This window comes from Fukomys damarensis, unplaced genomic scaffold (genome assembly GCF_012274545.1).
Source record: "Fukomys damarensis isolate Sample0158 unplaced genomic scaffold, DMR_v1.0_HiC HiC_scaffold_18, whole genome shotgun sequence".
Lineage (NCBI taxonomy): Eukaryota > Metazoa > Chordata > Mammalia > Rodentia > Bathyergidae > Fukomys > Fukomys damarensis.
In genome coordinates, this window is record NW_022900930.1 from 47,009,659 (window position 1) to 47,028,449 (window position 18,791).

Here is an 18,791-nt window from a genome sequence, read left to right on the forward strand (position 1 = left end):
ATGTATATATATGTATATATATATGTATATATATATATGTATATATACATATATATATGGCAGCACAGAGAAAGAAGACCCATTAGCATTCTGTGTCACATGCTTATACCCTTGAATCATCACCAGACCATTACTGGTCATGGCTCAAGTGCCAGGCACTGTGCTTCAGGCTGGGGGCAGTGGACATCCCACGTGGCTCTCCCACACAATCATCAGGAGTGTGCTTTCTGATCAACCCCAGTCTGCTGAAACTGGCACACTGCTTCTGGTCTCCTGAGCCCAAGGCAGAGTCAGTAGGTGTCCTGCGCTGATAAGACAGGCTACGCACAACACCCACTTTGTAGCCCTAGCAGAAGATTTTCAGGCTTAATAATTGTCAAATGAAAAAGGTAGAATACAAAGCTATCCATGATGACATGGGGTGGGCTATTTTTAAATTAAGATACAATGATTTCTATACATTTTTTGGGAAAAATCAGGACATAAGGCAGAAGCTTCCAGGGCTCTAGCTCTTTGCTGAAAACTGGGGACAGTGGTCCTTGTCCTTGTTACCATCCTGGTTGCATAACGTGCCTACAGACACATAACATCCCCGGGAAAAGAGGATTGCTTTTTAAAAAAGACCGCTGCTGCGTGCACAAGATGTGAGATGCACGGTGGGAATCACCGGTGGCCTCGATTCCTGTCAAGGAGGAGGTTGGAGGGTGGAGGTCTCCAGCGGGGCTGTCCGACGTGCAGCCCAGGTCTCCCGATGACTGTGTCACTCCGGGAAAGTCACTTAGCCTCCCTGTGCCTCGGGACCTTCACCTGGGAGGTGGGAACGACAGTAATAACAGCACAGGCGGCGTTGTGGTGGGAAGAACTGGGCTACTGCATTTAAAGAAAGTAGAACAACGACGGGGAAAGAAAGGCTCTGTGATGTTTTTAGTTCATATTTCTCTGTGCCCTTGCTTACTGAGTTACTTATTTTTTGTTTTTTTCTCTATCATTTCTTATTTGTAATACATAAAGGTTATATCATCTTAAGGAGTAGGTGTGTGTATGTATCGTATCTTCATTCTTGCTATTCCCCTTCCTTCCCCCTCCTCCCTCTATCTCTAGATCCCTTTCCTATTTGCAAAAGGTCTATCTCCCTATTTCCTATTGACTATGTTTCCAGTGGAATTGTTGTTTAAAGAAGTTGTAGATTCTGGGCCCAGGATTTAGCTCAGTGGCACTGCCACCTGTCTCAACAGTGCAAGGTCCTGAGTTCAGTCCCTGGTACCGGAAAAAAAAAAAAAAAAGAAGAAGAAGAAGAAGAAGTAGATTCACAGTGGAACTGAATAGAAGTGCAGAGATGTCTCAGCCATCTTGCATCCCATCCACGCACAGCGCCCCCACTGCCAACACCCCCAGTGTGGCTACTATGCATGAGTCCATTTACATTCAAGTTCGCCGTGTGACAGTTGCACATATCCGCATTACAGCATTGTACAGAGTAGTTTCAACACCTTAGAAATCCCCCTCAGGGGCTGGGGATGTAGCTCAGTGGTAGAGAACTTGTCGTAATACATGAGGCCCTGGATTTAATCCTCAGCACTGCAGACCACCATCACCATCATCATCATCATCTCTGTTTTCCTCTCTCCCTTCTCCCTAACCCTGGCAACCGCTGGTCCTTTTACTACCATACTTTTGCCTTTTCCCGGATGTCTTAAAGTTGGAATGATGCCTAATTTTTATTGATTTATTCAGCATGCTTATAAATTTTAGATATGTTAATTTCTCTAAATACCCCACTATGTATAAAGTAAAATTTAAAATTCATAACAAATATGCTAGAAATTAGTGCCTATCTAGTTTTAGCAATCAAATAACTTGCCCCCCTTGACCCGAACTAGCTGGGGACACTGCCCACCCTTGGCGGCATCTCAGAATGTGCTGACTTAAAACTCACAGTGAATGTGTAACCCAAGATGTGTTAAGTACTAACTGATAACAGGTAACGATCAGCAGAGAAAGAACAGTCTTGCTTTATTTCAAAAAACATTTGGGCTTGTAGCTAATTTACTAATGTTGGGAACGAGTTTCTATTTTTATCACTGTTTAGAAGAAAAACACAACCAATTGCATTTTTGCAATAGATGTGTCTCTGTTTTCTGCTGTCCTCACCTGGGTTCTCAGTGGGGATTGCTGGAGCCAGGGTCTTGGTGGCTCCACGGTGCTTGCAGGACCATTGAGAACTAGGGGCGTTCCCAGCCTCACCGGGTTTGGGTATCTGGATGGCTGGTTCACAGCAGTGACCTGAGTGTCAGCACAGAGGGCTGCTGCACTCTCTGGGGAGAGCAGGGCTAGAGAAGGAACTGAGGTGGGGACAAAGGAGCAAGCTAAGCAGGAGGCCACTGAGCCGCCGAGGTGTGTTAGCCAGCTTCCTGCTTGCGGCACATTTTTGTCCTTCTACCTCCTTGATTATTCCAAAATTGTTATTATTTTTCACATGCTTTACTTTTGAAGTGTTAATTCCAAAATTCCTTTAGCTTAGGGTTAGCTAACCCTATTTTTTTTCAAATTTACTGTTTAAATATCCAAGTTTCCAAAATTCTTTTACTGCAGATCTCCAAGTCTGTCCATCATTCATGCATTTGCCCAGCAGCAGCAACTTTAAGACCCACGCTCTGGGAGGCACAGCTCAGTGCATCCTGTCTGAAATGCTCTCCTCATTCCCCTCTGCAGCCGAGGAAACTCTTCTTTCTTTACATTTTATTTTTGATCGAGACATGGTTGTTGTACATATTTACAGACCGTTCTGGTTTCTTGAGGGTGAGAACATTAAAAACTCCTCTCCTAGCTCTTTGAACTATGTATTGTCAGTGCTTCCCCGGCTCTGTAGGAAACGCCAAAGCGTATTCCTGTTCTCCATCTCCATCACTGCACCCGGGGTCCGGAGATAAGGAGAGGTTGGCAAACAGTTCTCTTTCCTCTCCTGCTAGCAATCTCCACCCCACCCCTGCCATCTGCTGAGTCATGCTTGGGCCATGTTCAGGTCATGTTTAGGTCATGTTTAGATCATGCTTGGGTAGGTCCCAGAACAATCTCCTTGCCCTTGTGCTTTTGAGTTGCAGCAACAGACACAACACATTGAATTTGGCTTCTGTTTTTCTATGAAATGAGAATATTTGGGATTTTTTTAATTGGTAGTTTTTCAAAATTTTTACTGTAAGGAGTAAATCTCTGTTTTATGGCAAATGTTTTCATTCAATAGATTATTCATGAAATGAGGTCATCCACCCATACCCTGACAGCCAGGAAAACCAAACCCCAAACATACGCTGAAGGAAGCACCCAGAGTTCCACTGTGCCTTGCCATATTCTTTATTTCATTTGCTGATTTCCTTCTAACTCTATGTAATTTAACATATCTTAAAACTTTTTAAATCTTCAGCTTTTCTTGGAAGAAGAAAGGATAGAAATATTTTTCAGTAGTATAAAATAAAATCAAATTCAGTAGTATTTACTAAGCCATCATAAAATGTTATGGCTTTTTAATCCTCATGCAAATCTACTCATCTGTGATTGTACAAGAAGAATTCATATGAGATGTTTTATCTTCCCCTCCATTCCAGCCTGTGGTATATAGGATGGATTCTGCTTGCCTTAGATGAAAAAGGACCTGTGCTGCTGTCTGTGTGTCTCCATTCTTTTTAGTTCTTTTTTGTTATTTTGCATCACCTTTGAAGTAATTGAAGGTGGTGTCCTATGTCTGTGTGTGACTGTGTTTCTGTGTGTGTGTCTGTGTGTCTCTGGGTGTGTCTATGTGTGTGTGTAAGTTGGGGGCTAGAAGATAAAGGCAGAGCAAAGCAAGAAGGTCATAAAAAGATACTTTTCTTTCAAACATATGACATCTAAGGAAGGAATTAAACTCAGTCTCCAACACTCCAGGGGAGCAGAGGAGAAAGGAGCAAGAAAGAAGAACATTCATCCAAGCGTGTGTGTAGCAATGGATCAGGGCACCTAGGCAGGCAGGGAGCCTCAATTTACACTGCTGTGGTTGGACTCACTCACTGCCTCGAATTATTTTCAGGTAAAACAAAAAACTTTTCCGATGTAGAATATGAGGAACATGTAGGAAGGGGTGGAGGAACTTCCTAAAATTACCTAGAATTAAATTAACCAGGAATAACACAGTAGCTACATTCTAATTTTCTCCAATGTATTTATTTTTCTAAATTGAGATTCTTATTTGTTGAGAGCTAACAACTCATATTGCTTGACAATATAGTAAAAGACATCATTCATTGAAAAACCTTAAGGTTATAAAATTCCATGTTTTCTGATTTTAGTTGGGGATTTCTTCCTTCGTTTAATGCTTTACATGTTTGTCTTGACCCTGGAAATATTTCTCTAGTTTCTTTTTAGTTTTGAAATTTTTTTGCTTGTATTTATCCTTTCATCCATTAGGAATAAATGTTCTAGATGTAGAGAGTGTGGGGTGTGGATCTACCCTTTTATTTCCCAAACACAATGAACTGTCTAAATTTATTGCTTTTGAATAGCAAGCTTTTTGCCTCTCTTTCCTTGTAGTCTGAGCTACATAAAATGGTTCCCAGATATCTGTAGAACACCTGGGTTAAGGAAACACTGGGTTGCTCTAATGTAGGATCAAGAGCAGGACAATGTCTGCAACAGTCAACAAAATTGCTAGAAACAGTGGTCCTGACAGGGAAGAGGGGAGAGCACATATGGGAACACTGGCTCTTTTGTGTCAGCCTAAGCCACAGTGGCTACATAAATAATACAGTCACGTATCCTTTAACAGTGGAGATACATTCTGCAAAATGAGGCACTGGGTGATTTCATTGTTGTGTGAATGTCCTGGAGTGTATTTATATAAACTAGGACAGTTTTGGTGACACCAGAGGTGATGTGATCTCATGGGATCACCATTGTATGTGTGTGTTGACCAGAAATATCATTATGTGGCATCTGATGGTACATAAAACACATACGTTTTCAAGAAAAGCAAAACTTAATAACAAAAACATTAATAGATACCACTTCTAGTGATGGCATTATGGACTCTTCCTTTTCTGTCCTGTAGATTTTAAGGTCCTTAAATGCACATCTGAGTATTATTTAGATGAGCACACAAACATACATGCATAACATTTCAGAGACAAAACATAAATGAAAAAGAAATCACAAAGAGACACATGACCAGAAGGAGGAGGTCAGGCCTTGAATCCTGTGTCATCTGAGACCAGAGACAGAGCCACCATCTTCATTCTCAGTCAGCCAGCTGAGTAGTCGGGCTGGGTCTCCCAGAGCACCAGGCTAGTATCTTTTCTAAGAACGAAATTAGTGAGATTTCTTTTTCCTCACAGTTTTCTAACTACCCAATTTGGGCTCTTCTACCTTTTTCCCTTTCTGTGATTCCCATATCTGGCAGGGGAAAGAAGAAGCTTCTAGACCAGCTCCGCAGCACTGAGTTCCCCCCTGCAATGGCTCAGTCTCCAGCCATCAGCCCACACGCCATGCTTTCTTTCTGTCTCTCCAGGCGGTTCTTCAAGGACATGCCGCATAACGCACTTGACAAAAAGTCCAACTTCGAGCTCCTGGAGTAAGTCCGAAGACCGGGCCTGCCCTGCTCTTTGCCTTTCCTCCCATCCCTGGTTTCCCTACTCAGCCTCCCCTACTCACCCCCAGAGCAGGGCCAGCAGCCTCCGTGTCCCTGGTCCCCTCCTGACTAACCCGAAGACCTGGCTGAGGGAGAGGAGTCAAATGTGTTTCTGTTTCCCTTCTTTCAGAAAGGAAGTAGGGCTGGACCTGTTTTTCCCCAAGCAGATGCAGGAGAACCTAAAGGTGAGGAAACTAGAGGCTGAGGCGTCCCCTTCATGAAGGTCCCTGGGGCTAGAGCTAAAAAGACCTGCCTGGGCTCTGCAGAAAAGCCTGTGTATCCGTGCTGCTAAATGCACCCCGCGGACCACGTCTGCGGCTGGGAATGGGGAGGGGATGCACCTGGCTGCTGGTCCGGGAGTCCGGTTTGCTTCCTGGCCTGGGTGCCACCTCTCTGCCCTACTCACAGGGCTAGGAGACCCGGGGTGTGCTCTCGGGAACAGATCATGGCTGCTGTATGGCGGGGTGCTGGGGATCACCTTCCAGCAGCGGACAGCCTTGTGGGGAGGCCTAAGGGAAGGAGCCTGCACAGAGGAGTGGTCCTGGCTCAGCTCCACCCGCCTCCCCCAGCCCAAGCAGTTCCGGAAGATGATCCAGCAGACCTTCCAGCAGTACGCGTCGCTGCGGGAGGAGGAGTGCGTCATGAAGTTCTTCAACACCCTAGCCGGCTTCGCCAACATCGACCAGGAGACCTACCGCTGTGAACTCATTGTAATCACGCGCTCCCCTCATCCTGTGCCCAACTAGGACAGGGGGCCGTGTGGGGACTGGCGGGTTCGTGTTCCTTGCAGGTGCTCCTGCAGCAAAAGTTTGCGTACCGGCCTCCAGCTCCGGCGGAATCACGTTGGCTCTGGGGGTGGGCAAAGAGGGCAAGGTGTGTGGAGGGATGAGGTGTAGGAGGAGGGTTTAGGGTGGAAGGAGCCTGAGTGGTCCATGTCTAGCTTAGTGAGCTTTTCTTGCAGTTCCTGAATGTGAAGTGAGGCAGAACCAAGGACAACACAGTCCCCTCTGCTTTATTCCAGCAAGGATGGAACATTACCGTAGACCTGGTCATTGGCCCTAAAGGCATCCGCCAGCTGACAAGTCAGGATGCAAAGGTAGGGAGAGCCAGCGGGCAGGTCCCGCCTCACCCCCCCCCAGCCATGTCCCACCCGGGTGCTGACAGTAGAGCTGTTAGGAGACCACCCTGCCCTTGGTACAAGCTCTGCAAAGCAGGGGTTGGGGTAGAAGGTGGAGCACGTGTGACTTTGCTCTGCACAGGGGCAGGTGGGAGGAGGGGAGAAGATGCCCTGGCATTCTTCCAGATCTAGAGAATTGTCTTTCAAAGGCAACATGAGCTCCGTGACCCCTGGGTCCAGTCCTGGGTCCAGTCCTCTAGCCAACTCAGCTTATGGCCTTGGTGTGTGACCTTGGGCAAGCCCCAGTTGCCTCCTCTGCAAAGTGGGGTCTTGGATCAGTCGGTCCTTCCAGCCTTGTCTCCCAGAGAGACTCCCAGTCCCTCCTCGTGACCCCTCTGCATGGCCAGGCCCCTGGTAGGACAGGCCAGTGAGTCCCTTCCTTACCCTCCCGCAGCCCACCTGCCTGGCCGAGTTCAAGCAGATCAAGTCTATCAGGTGCCTCCCGCTGGAGGAGGGGCAGGCGGTGCTGCAGCTGGGCATCGAGGGTGCCCCCCAGGTAAGCATCAGGGCACCCACCCAAGGTGGGCCTCAGTGCAGGCTGGACAGGGAGGGGCCAGAGCAGGCAGGAGGCTGGGCATTCCCTAGTTTTGGGAATTTTACGAAGAAAACTGTACCCAGTTCCTGAACAAAATATCAGGATAAGGATCAGTTATGAAGACATTCAAGAAACATTATTCTTTTTATCTGAATGTAAGGAAAGAAGTTGGGAAAGTTATAGGGCAGATCAGAGTGGCCAAATCAGAGGCCCAGCATTCACCAAGTGAGTAATGAGGCACCAATCAAGATGGCAGACGTTGTCTCTCTCTTTTCACCAGTCTGTCCCTGCCCCTCCCTCCCACTTTCCATCCTGGGTTTCTGCCTTTACACCTTGATCACAGGAAAGTATGGGGTTTGGGGGTCTCCACTCACAGCTGAATGAGGCCAGGTTATCAGTGGGAGGGCTCCCCCTGGTGGTGACAGGGGTTGCAAGCCGAGTGGAGGAGAGGTGTAGGGTACCTGGCCAGGAGTGTGGGGGCTTCTTCGCCAGCCCTGTGGGTAGCGTCCAGCCAAGACTCACTTCCGGCTGGTTTCTTCTCTGCAGTCTCTGTCCATCAAAACCTCCTCCCTCGCAGAGGCCGAGAACATGGCTGACCTCATAGATGGTTATTGCCGGCTGCAGGGGGAGCACAAAGGCTCGCTCATCCTTCATCCCAGGAAAGGTGGGTGTCCCCTTCCAGGCAGGGGTCACACTGGCGGGGCAGAGCAGAGTAGCTTTGCTGTTGGCCTGGAGCCAGTGCGAAGGCTTGAAGAGTGTGGGAGACGGTGCCCACTGGTGCTTCCTGAGGGTCCTCCCGGGGGTGCGAGCTCAGGCCTGGACCTGGCCGGCCACCCCTGGTCCTGAGCTGCACAGGTGCCACTTCAGGAGCAGCTGTGTTTTCAGCTCCGTGAAGATCAGAGCCACTTCCAGACCGTGGCTGGTCCTTCCCGTGTGTGGCTGTGTTAGGGTTGGGGTCAGGGCGCAGGTCTGGACTGAGCGGGTGGCACCCACCGGGTGGGGCCTCGGGGAGGGTCCCAGTTCGCACAGCTTCCACCCTGGTGCTGACTGCGGAGCAGGACACAGAAAGGGGTCTCCTTGTAGGAGCCGTGAGGCCAGCGTCCATCCGGGCCCCCTGCCCATGGCTCCAACCTTCCCCTCCCCTCTCTGTCCACAGAAGGTGAGAAGCGGAACAGCCTGCCACGGATCCCCATGCTGTGAGTACCTCAGAGAGGCCGGAGCTCAGCCTGTGTCCTTGGAGAGGAAAAGGAACATGCCGGGCCTGTCACACCTCCCCGATTCTGGGAGAACAGCACAGTCTCAGGACCCATCTGTCCCCCCAGTACACACTGGCGGGCGTGTTTCCTGGGCCACCTGGCATCATACTGTGGGGGAAGGGTCGCTGCTCCTAGCTAGTTACCAGCCAGGCCAGCTGCTTCTGCAGATGGGATGGTGGGCCAGGGGCACCAAAGCTGCCTCGGGGAGCACTGCCCAGTTCTGAGCTCACCCGGCTCCTCTCTCTCCCCTGTTCCCACAGAAACCTAGAGGCTTGGCGGTCCCACTTCTCAGAAAGCTGCAGCATAGGTGAGCCTGCCAGCCACCCTCTGCCTGCCAGAGCCCAGCCTCCTTCTGCCCTGTCCTTCCCGCCTGTCTTGCTGATGTTACCAGCCAGGCCCTCTGAGAACAGAAGCTGTCACTCCTCAGTGAACGCTATAAACTATCACTAGTGGGAACCATTGGGCCAGGGGCGTGTGGGGTGGCTAGGATGTGGCATTGTGTTTGTTTTAGCTCAGATGGCCCCAAGCAAAATGCCACAAAATGCTGGGTGGCTTGAAAACCAACATATATTTCTGTGCTGGTGGCTGGAAAGTCTGAGGTGAAGGAGCCCCCAGATTCTGAGTCTGCTGACGACCTCTTCCTGGTTGGCAGATAGCTGTGTGCTCACTGTGTGTTCGTTTCATAGAGAGGGCTCTGCTGTCTTCTCTCCTCTCCCCTCCCCTCCACTCCCCTCTTCTTCCCTTCCCTTCCCTTCCCTTCCCCTCTTTCTTAGAAGGGCACTAGTCCTGTAGTGGGGTCTCCACTCTCATGACCTCATCCAGCCCAGTCACCTCCCAAAGGGTCCACAACCTAAAGCCATCACGTCCTGAGTTGAGGTTTCAGCATGATTTTGGAGAAGATGCAAACATCTTGTTCATGATGGTACCCAAAGTAACAAGAGATAGACCAAGTTGCCTTAAATAACCCAAATGGGAAACAGCAAGCAGGGAGCCAAGTGGAGGTGCTCTGGGCTCTGTGGTTGACACAAAGCCTGGGACAGGAGTTCAGGAATCACCTGGCTTCTCTCCATCGCCACCCCTTGGCTGTGTTGGCCTCCAGGTCTCCTGGTTCCTGGCCCTGCCCGATGAGGGCACCTTGCCCATGGGCTGGGCCTCTTCCTGTCTTTCCAGAATCAGACATCTATGCAGAGATTCCAGATGAAACCCTGCGGAGGCCAGGAGGTAGGTCCTCCACCATACCATGGTAACCTGGTCAGGGCCCTGGGAGGTGACACAGTGGGATTTATGGGGAACGTTCTGTCCTTCCTCCATTTCCCCCATGCACTCAGACAGGCAAAGCTTTTATTGGACAGTTGAGATGTCCCTTTCATGGGCCTTTCATGGGGCCCTCTGGTTGCCTGGAGTTTCTGAGGATGTGGACCTGGGACCCGGCCCTCAGGGAGATGGCCCTTCCCTGGGTTGGAGACACTGGAGCATTCTCAGCCCCTTTCTCAGCCCAGGTCCTGGATCTTGGCCCCGGGGGTTGCTGGAGGTCTGGGGGAGCCCCATTAGATCCCACGGGGGACGGCTGCCCATCTCTCCCTGGGGCACTCTGTTTGCTCTGTGCAGGTCCGCAGTATGGCATTGCCCGTGAAGACGTGGTTCTTAATCATATTCTTGGTGAAGGCTTCTTTGGGGAGGTCTACGATGGGGTGTACACGAATCACGTGAGTCCTGGACTCTTTCCCCAGGGACTCTGAGCCAGTTGGGTTGGCAGCTGTCCGCACAGCCTGGGAGTATTAATGAAACACCCAGGGAGTGGTGGGGTGAAAGCCATTCTCAGGCAGGGTAGCAAAGTGCTGAGGAGTACAGTAGAGGCAGGGTGGGGAAGGATGGCCGAGCCTGGGTGGGAGGGTCCGGGAGAGGACGCATTCCTGAAGAAGAAAGGGCAGGGCGCAGTGAGCAGGCGCAGTGAGCAGGCACACTTGATTCCCAGCCACGGAAGGATCAACTAGCTTTGCCTCCAGCACGCTGGAGAAAGGTAGAGGTGAAGGGAAAGAGGAAGAGGGAGAAAAGGGCCTGGGCCGTGTCTGATGGAGCCCCCTGCCCCCATGCCCACTAAGCTTGGGCAGATCAATGGCTCCTGGGGCACGGCATCTTCTTCCAGTCGCCCTTTCCAGGTCTAACAGAGCCTGATCAAGAAGAAAGAGACAGAAAAGGAGAAAAGAGAAAAGGGTAGCGAAGGGGGTGACCATGTTTCAGGAAGAGGCAGGTCAGCTGCTTTCCTGTGGCCGGGGCCTCCTCTGTGGGTCCCCGTGCTAAGGCCAGGAGGGGACATTCATTTGAGTACTAGGCTGCACCACGGTCCCTGAACACAGTCTTATTGCAGAAAGGGGAGAAAATCAGTGTGGCCGTCAAGACCTGCAAGACAGACTGCACTCTGGACAACAAGGAGAAGTTCATGAGCGAGGCTGGTAGGCCCCCCCTTGCGGGGGTGGGGGGCTGAGAAGCCCCAGTGCTCAGAGGCCCTGGGAAGGGGCCCCCCTGGAGAAGGGTTTCTGAGGTGGCATAGCAGGTTGCATTCGTCCTATGACCTGTGGGACCTTGAGTCATCCACAGTCCCGCTCGCCCCCGCAGTGATCATGAAGAACCTAGACCACCCACACATTGTGAAGCTGATCGGCATCATCGAAGAGGAGCCCACCTGGATCATCATGGAGTTGTATCCCTATGGGGAGGTGAGCAGGGATGGAGGTGGCAGACCGTGAGGACAGCTGGTTCACAGCTGAGCAGGGCCTGGAGCCATTAAGAGCAAGGGGCCCTTCTCCCAGCTTCCTGCCTCCTGAAACATGGGTCTTGTTAGTAGAGGAACTGCTCCAGTATCTTCCTGCCTGTGGCTTTGTCCTCAAAGGGGAGGAGGGGTTGGTGGCTTCCAACAGTCTGGGCCTGCTCCAGGCTGGAGCCCAACAAGGGTGCTGATGACACCTCTCCTCCCTGCAGCTGGGCCACTACCTGGAGCGAAACAAGAGCTCCCTGAAGGTGCCCACCCTCGTCCTGTACTCTCTGCAGATTTGCAAAGCCATGGCCTACCTGGAAAGCATCAGTTGTGTGCACAGGTAGGCACGTGGGCAGGACTCTGGAGTAAACTGTACTGAGCATCTCCAAGACCTGAGCATCCTCTGTGGACCGTTCCCTCCCCTGGAAGATTAAAGATGTGTGGACCCCACTCACTGTTCCTCAGAGCAGCCTCTGCTTGCAGTGTCTGCCTGCAGCTCAGTACCTCTGGCCTCCCCGTGGGGCCAGGAAGGGTCCCTGCCTCACCCAGAGCTCCCCCTCCTCTGACTCACCAGCCCTCTGGGCAGCACATGGCCCAGGAAGAAGAAACTGAGCTATAGAAGCACCAGAGGATGCTGGGGTCTCACGGGACCATGGCTCCCAGCACCCCTGTGGCTGAGGAGTTGTTCCTTCCCTCACTAGCTTCTCCTTTCATTCATGCGTTCGTCCACTCACTTGGCCGGCGTTATGAAGTCCCTATTCAGGGCTGGGCACTGTCCCAGGCCCTGGGACAAAGTTGTCATCAAACAGACAGAAATCCTTTTCCTAGGGAAGCTCACATTCCAGCCAGAGGGCCAATCTCAAGACCTCAGCAGGCAGGGCTGGGCGGTGGGATGGTAGATTTGTCCCCTTGCTTATTTGGAGTCTCGGGCTTTTCAATGATAGAAACGAACATGTGGGGCACAGCCACCCCAGAAGCCAGCAGCCACTGATGTTGGGAGTGGTGCCAAGTTGTGAGGGGACCCCAGGGATCGGGTGCTCCTCCTGGGGGTGCTGAGAGCTCTGCTCTGGCATTAGCTACCTGGATGGGGCCCTTTTCCTGCTTGAAACTTGCTAGCAAACTTCCAGGGTCGCGGGGCAGCTCCTTACCCTGTCTTCACGTCCTTCCTACAGGGACATCGCCGTGCGGAACATCCTGGTGGCCTCCCCTGAGTGTGTGAAGCTGGGTGACTTCGGCCTTTCCCGGTACATCGAGGATGAGGAGTATTACAAAGGTGAAGGGCCATTCCAGGCACAGCCATGTCCCTGGATGGGCCCCTGAAGCCAGAATCCTAAGCAGAGGGTTCCTACAGTTGGGCAGCCCAGGTCGAGGGTCTGTATTTCTAGAAAATTCTGGACCTTTCTTCCCTCAATAACTCCCATAAACCTCTTTGTCCACCCAAAGCCTCTGTGACTCGTCTCCCCATCAAATGGATGTCCCCTGAGTCCATCAACTTCCGCCGCTTCACGACGGCCAGTGACGTCTGGATGTTTGGTGAGTGGCGATTCCAGAGCGTGAGCCCCATGGACAGGCTAAGGACTCTCCTGGGGCCCCAGAGTCCTGCTCACCGTGGACGCAGAGAAGTCCTAGAGGTGGGGAGGTGAGGGGTGGAGGGAAAGGCACTTGGGACACGGGCTGGCCTGGACAGTATGGGCTCATCGCTCTGGAAAAGGCTTTGTGACAGCTGCAGGGACGGATGAAGGGATGCCCTGGACGCCCCTCACGGACACAGGGCCCTGTCGTTTCCCCGCCAGCTCTCCCACGGCTGACCCCAGCAGGTCTCACCATTTTTACTCCCCTTTCCCAGACTGGAAACTGGGGTTCCGCCAAATCGGGGACTTGTGTGGGGTCACACAGGCAGCCAGCATTGGGTGCTTGGCTTCCAACTCCAGCTTTGCTCCAGGCCTCACGCCCTCCCGAGAGAAGGTGCTGGCCACATCTCAACCCCACAGAGTCCTCATGGCTCCCTCCGGAGGAGGGCACAGGAGGGACAAGTACTCTGTGGACGCAGGCCGCGGGCCTCAGTGGACCACCCAGCTGGGCACAACTCCAGGGGTGCCGGAGGGGAGGCGAGGCGTGAGTGCTCTGGCTGTGCTGAGCGCTGCTGGCCAGAGTTGCTCCTGGAGGACGGAGGGGCCTCTCCCAGCACGGGCTGAGCCTCTCCTCGCCCCCAGCTGTGTGCATGTGGGAGATCCTGAGCTTTGGGAAGCAGCCTTTCTTCTGGCTAGAAAACAAGGACGTCATCGGCGTGCTGGAGAAAGGGGACCGGCTGCCCAAGCCCGACCTCTGTCCACCTGTCCTGTACACCCTCATGACCCGCTGCTGGGACTACGACCCCAGTGACCGGCCCCGTTTCACTGAGCTTGTGTGCAGCCTCAGGTGAGCGTGGGGTGGGAGCTTGGGCCAAAGATGGCTCAGCGCCCCAGAGGGCCCAGGTCAGCTCTTGCGGCACTGAGTCAGCCCTGTGCAGCTGGCATCTTGGCTCCCACCCGGCAGGCAGGAGAGCTCAGGTTTAAAGTCACCAACCCGCCCAAGGGCAGTGTCGTGTGCCCAGGCCAAATTCACTGTCAGATGTGAGCTCAGAGATGGGTGACTGGGGAAGCCTTGCTCGTCTGCTTGTCTCAGAGCCTTGCTTATAGTAGTACCCTAAGGATGCCATCTTGGTGGACTCCAAAGACTGGGCCAGACTCCCAGGGGAGTGAGCGCCTGTCCTTGGTAGAGACCGAGTCCTGTGACCCTGCTTGCTGCTCCTCCCCACTTCGAGCTTCCTTCCCAGTTAGCCAGGGAGGGAGTACTTTTTGACTTGTTGTTAAGGCTGCGACCCAGGGGTCACCTCTCCCTTCCAGTCAGGGTGAGGGGGCCCAAAGCGCTGGTCCTTCTCAGTACCCGGCAATTATTATTCCCCTGGGGCACTGGGAGGTCACTGGTGAAAGTTGTTCTCCATTTTAGGGGTGTGGGGCCCTGCAGCCTCCTTGGAGGTGAGCTGACCATCAGCTCTCCTGAAAGTGGTCAGATATTTTATTTTTGCTTCCTTTAGGGTGAGCAGACTTTTCCTGCTGATAGTAAACATTGGGGGTTTTGTAGTCTATAGGTCTCTGCTGAATTGCTCCAGCTCTGGCAGTGCAGGTTGAAAACACAAGAGTGAATGTGCTTGATAAAATTTCCTCTGTGGTTGCAGACATTTGAATTTCTCATAATTTTTGCCTGTCATAAAATTTTTAAAAATTTTTTTTCAATCCCTAAAAATGTGAGAATTATTCTTACTTTGAAGTCATATAAAAATAGCCAGGAGGTCAGCTTGTACCTGCAGCCCTACTGCAGACCTCTACTTCTGAGAATCTCCTGCTCAATTAACCATAAACACTGGGGCAATGACGTGTTGGCCTCTTTTTGAGGACAAGGAAATAGCCCCTACTGATGTCTGTTGGGAAGTCTCCCTGGAGGAGGCTGGGAATGCCCAAGTCCCCCAGGGGGACAGCAGGGATGACCCTGCTCATGTTTGTGGGGTCCCCAAGATGGCCTGCAAAAATTCCACTCCAAAGGCCTCTCTGTCCCCTCCTATACCTTCCTTGACTCTCTTGATTCATTCTGTGCTTATCTGTGTCCTTCATGGGGGAGACTTGAGGAGCCAGAGGATGCAAAGAAATTATTTGAAAGCTGGAATCTGAGAGGGCAGAAGCTCTGGGGTAGAGAGGATGGTTGTAATGTCCAATTTGGAGAATTTTTCCATGTAATGATAGGTTTCGTATCTTTGATCGACAAAATGTTGTAAGCTATGGGCATGATGTCGTGCATCCATATTTATAAACACAGTACCAAATGGCAGATACTCAATCGTGCATAACACTTGGTATTCCCCTGAACATCCGGACTCATGGGGCCCCTTCAGTAATCTCAGAGGTCCCTGGGGTCTGAGACTCAGGTTGAGAAGCACTGAACTGGACTGGACAGAAGAGAGGCACAAGCATATCTAACCTGAGAGAGAGTCCACAGCCCCACGGGCACACGGCAGTGACGTCCAGGTGGAATATTTAACAAGATGTCACACAGAGGCCAGGAGCATTGGAAATCTACACAGGACACCAGGGCCAGCAGCAGGCTCAGGAGAGCAAGAAGCAATGGGGGGGGGGCACTGTCTCAAGCTTTTGCTGCCCAGTGGGGCAGATTCTGGCTCTCCAAGGACCTTCTCACCGTGGACCCATCCTTGTGACCCTCACAAGCTCAGTGCAAGGGAGACCTCAGGCTCCATGTCCGAGTCTGTATCAGACGGTCTCTCTGGGCACTGCAGGGCAGATGGAGAAGGGAAATGGACACAGTGGTGCTTGTCCAGACCTCTCCTGGTTCCAGTGCAGCCCAGAGGGGAATCCCAAGGAGCATCTCACATCGACCCTGTTTCTCTCCCTGTCTGACTTGGCTCCTGGCAGTGACATTTACCAGATGGAGAAGGACATCGCCATAGAGCAGGAGAGGAACGCTCGCTACCGACCCCCCAAAATCTTGGAGCCAACTATCTACCAGGAGCCCCCACCCAAGGTGAGCAGAGCCTTGGCCTTGCTGGTCCCATGAGCCACAGCAGAGCCAAGTCCCTGTACGACCCACTGCCTTCTTGTAGCCTAAGCAGGGTGCTCCCTACAACCTTCCCTCGGCCCTGCAACCCAGCTCTCTGTCAGCTTCATCACCTCTGTGCCCGGTGGTAGAATCCGAGATGCTGGACACCTTATGGGAAATCTGAGTCAAGAATCAGCCCCCAGTGGTTTCCCTTGGGTGACTGGGAGCTTTTCTTCTAGGAGCTTCCTAGGGGTAAACTAGGTCCCCTTGAGGATACACAGATCTCAGGTCCGGTCTCTATGTCCGTGCCCACCAGGGCCCCACTACCCCCATCCTTAGGTGGGTGGGTTTCCAGAAACTGTCTGAATTAGTGAGCTAGAGCTGCCATCACCAGTCCATGGAGCCACTTAAACAACCGATACGTGCAGGTCTGTAGGCCGGGAAGTCCAAGATCCAGGGGCCAGCACATGATATCTGGTGAGGGCCCCTTCCTGGCTTGCAGGCCACCTTCTCATGGTGTCCTCACCTGGCCACCTGTGTGGTCTCTGGTTCCATTCTTACAAGGCACCGATCTAATCATGGAGCCCCACCCTTATGCCCTCACGTAACTCTGATCATCTCCCAAAGTCCTCAGCTCCACCGAGGGCAGGACTTCAGCACACAAATTTGGGAGGTGAGGACACAGACATTCACGTCACAGCAATGCCCGATTTGGCCGAGGCCTTTTTCATTGTCCTTCTTGCCTGGCATGTGCTGTCCTTTCCCTCCCACCCATCTCAGTTTTCATCTCTGTGAAGCTCCCATGAGTCCTTGAGGCCCCAGTAACTTCCTGCTTCTAGGTGTCTGCAGTTACTCTTTACTGATTCAGCAGCTGCTCCTGCACACGAGAAAGCCACCCCCCCCACACACACACCATTAACCTTCCACATGCAGCCGGTGCTCCACAAGAGTGTGCAGAGTGATTTCAGTGATGGCTCTGTCCCCCATTGGTCCTTCTGGCCTGACAGTCCCCTCGGTGGGTCGTGTTCACTCGAGGAGAGAGGCAGTGCCTGACATAACTGTGTTTTCTCTGCAGCCCAGTCGGCCCAAATACAGACCCCCTCCGCAAACCAACCTGCTAGCTCCCAAGCTGCAGTTCCAGGTAAACATTCAAACAGGGGGCTAGGGAAGGGCAGGCCGCCTGTCATGGAGGTGCTTCCTGAAAGTCCATTCCTGTGCCTCCGAGGAGTGGCACATGGCTGTGCAGGCAGTGGAAGCAGCCTGGGTTGGCTCTTCTTTGGCACCCAGGGCAAAATTTTAACAGATCAAAAGAATAGAAATTAGGTTCTGCCAGGCTAAGATGACCTGGCTGCCACCCTGTCATCTGTCTGCAGTGTCTGTTGCTTCATGTGCCTGCCTGCAGCTGCCTTCTTGTGCCTGCAGCTTCCCTGGCCTCTTTCCTGAGCGGGAGTTCCACAGAGCTGGGGACCGGCGATGTCCCCTGAGTGTGGAATTGCTCACTGCGGAGGCTCTGACCAGAACCCAGTGGCCAGTGAGGAGAGTGCAGGTTCTGCCTAAGGCTTCTCTATCCTTCGCTGCTGGCCATGAACTTCCCCGAAACTGCCCACCCTGACTGAGAAGCCCCTGCCCTGTGCCTCTCTCTGGCATCGGGGTAAGAGGAGCCTATCCTCCTCTTAAGTCCCCTAGCTCAGAGTCACTGTTCAAAAATGGAGCATTTCCAACAAACAGAAACAATGCCAGCCTGCACATGGCTCCCTGCAGAAGCCACTAGAATCTTCCTCTCACAAAGTGCCTTGAGTCGGAAGGGGGAAGCCATGTCCTTAAAAATAAAAAACAGCCTTAGAAAAGAAACATATAAAATAGTGAAAATTTTTCTAAATTAAAATAATTACATGTGTACACACTTACACACATAAACACAAAAGGTTGGTCCTGCAAATCTGTGGGTTCTACATCAATTTCAGACAAGCAGGAATCAAAAATATGCAACAAAGTCAGCGGTGCCACCGCCTGCTTTGCAAGTGCAAGGACCCAAATTTGAACCTGAGTACCAAAAAAAAAAAAACTGCAACAAAACAAAAAGCTGCATCAGTACTGAACATGTATGGAATTTTTCTTGTTATTTTTCCCTAAACAATTCCTATTTACACAGCATTTACATCATGCTAGCTACCCTAAGTCAGCTGAAGATGAGTTACAGCATACTGAAAGATGTACATGGGTTATATGCTACTTCTACACCACTTTCTACAAGGGACTTGGGCATCTATTGATTTGGTTATATGCACAGGGTACTGACCACTGCCCTGGGGATGCTGAGGAACTAGGCAAATGCATACTTCTCTGTGAGCCAATCAGAGCTGTCAGTTTGTCACATGACTTTGAAACATAACGGTGGGTCCCGAGGACAGAAGGCTGGTCTCCATAGGCCCAGGGCCCATGGAGCAAGCCATATGGGCAGAGCATCACAGGGGAGGAGTGGGAGATGAACAAAAGGCCATGCTCCTCTGCCTTCTCTCTCCAACATGGCCAAGGAAATGCAACATTCTTTATTAGCTGCAGGTGAGCGAGTCCATGTCCCCGGCGCGCTCATGCATTATTTCTTTGTGCTTGTGTTTGTAGCAGCTAGTTGTCCACCCTCTTGCCTTGTCCTTGTGCCTTGTGCTTCTTTGCTTCTCCTGAATAGGTCCCCGAGGGTCTGTGTGCCAGCTCTCCTACGCTCACCAGCCCTATGGAGTATCCATCTCCCGTTAACTCGCTGCACACCCCGCCTCTCCACCGGCACAATGTCTTCAAGCGCCACAGCATGCGGGTAAGAGGGCTCTGCA

The 18,791-nt window shown here is 51.9% G+C and overlaps 1 protein-coding gene across 2 annotated transcripts in view; it reads left to right on the forward strand.

Annotated features, from left to right (window-relative positions):
* The window catches only part of Ptk2b (protein tyrosine kinase 2 beta), a 129,031-nt gene that overhangs the window by 98,656 nt on the left and 11,584 nt on the right, over positions 1-18,791 (forward strand). For both annotated transcript variants that reach the window (XM_010623523.3, XM_010623532.3), the window contains 19 exons: positions 5,534-5,596; positions 5,784-5,838; positions 6,223-6,363; positions 6,675-6,749; positions 7,225-7,326; positions 7,912-8,029; positions 8,522-8,561; positions 8,882-8,928; positions 9,792-9,842; positions 10,230-10,327; positions 10,990-11,074; positions 11,238-11,338; positions 11,601-11,716; positions 12,549-12,649; positions 12,820-12,909; positions 13,590-13,794; positions 15,840-15,948; positions 17,039-17,104; positions 18,650-18,775. In XM_010623523.3, the coding sequence (XP_010621825.1) occupies positions 5,534-5,596; positions 5,784-5,838; positions 6,223-6,363; positions 6,675-6,749; positions 7,225-7,326; positions 7,912-8,029; positions 8,522-8,561; positions 8,882-8,928; positions 9,792-9,842; positions 10,230-10,327; positions 10,990-11,074; positions 11,238-11,338; positions 11,601-11,716; positions 12,549-12,649; positions 12,820-12,909; positions 13,590-13,794; positions 15,840-15,948; positions 17,039-17,104; positions 18,650-18,775 (1,789 nt within the window). The remainder of the gene's footprint in view (positions 1-5,533; positions 5,597-5,783; positions 5,839-6,222; positions 6,364-6,674; positions 6,750-7,224; positions 7,327-7,911; positions 8,030-8,521; positions 8,562-8,881; positions 8,929-9,791; positions 9,843-10,229; positions 10,328-10,989; positions 11,075-11,237; positions 11,339-11,600; positions 11,717-12,548; positions 12,650-12,819; positions 12,910-13,589; positions 13,795-15,839; positions 15,949-17,038; positions 17,105-18,649; positions 18,776-18,791) is intronic.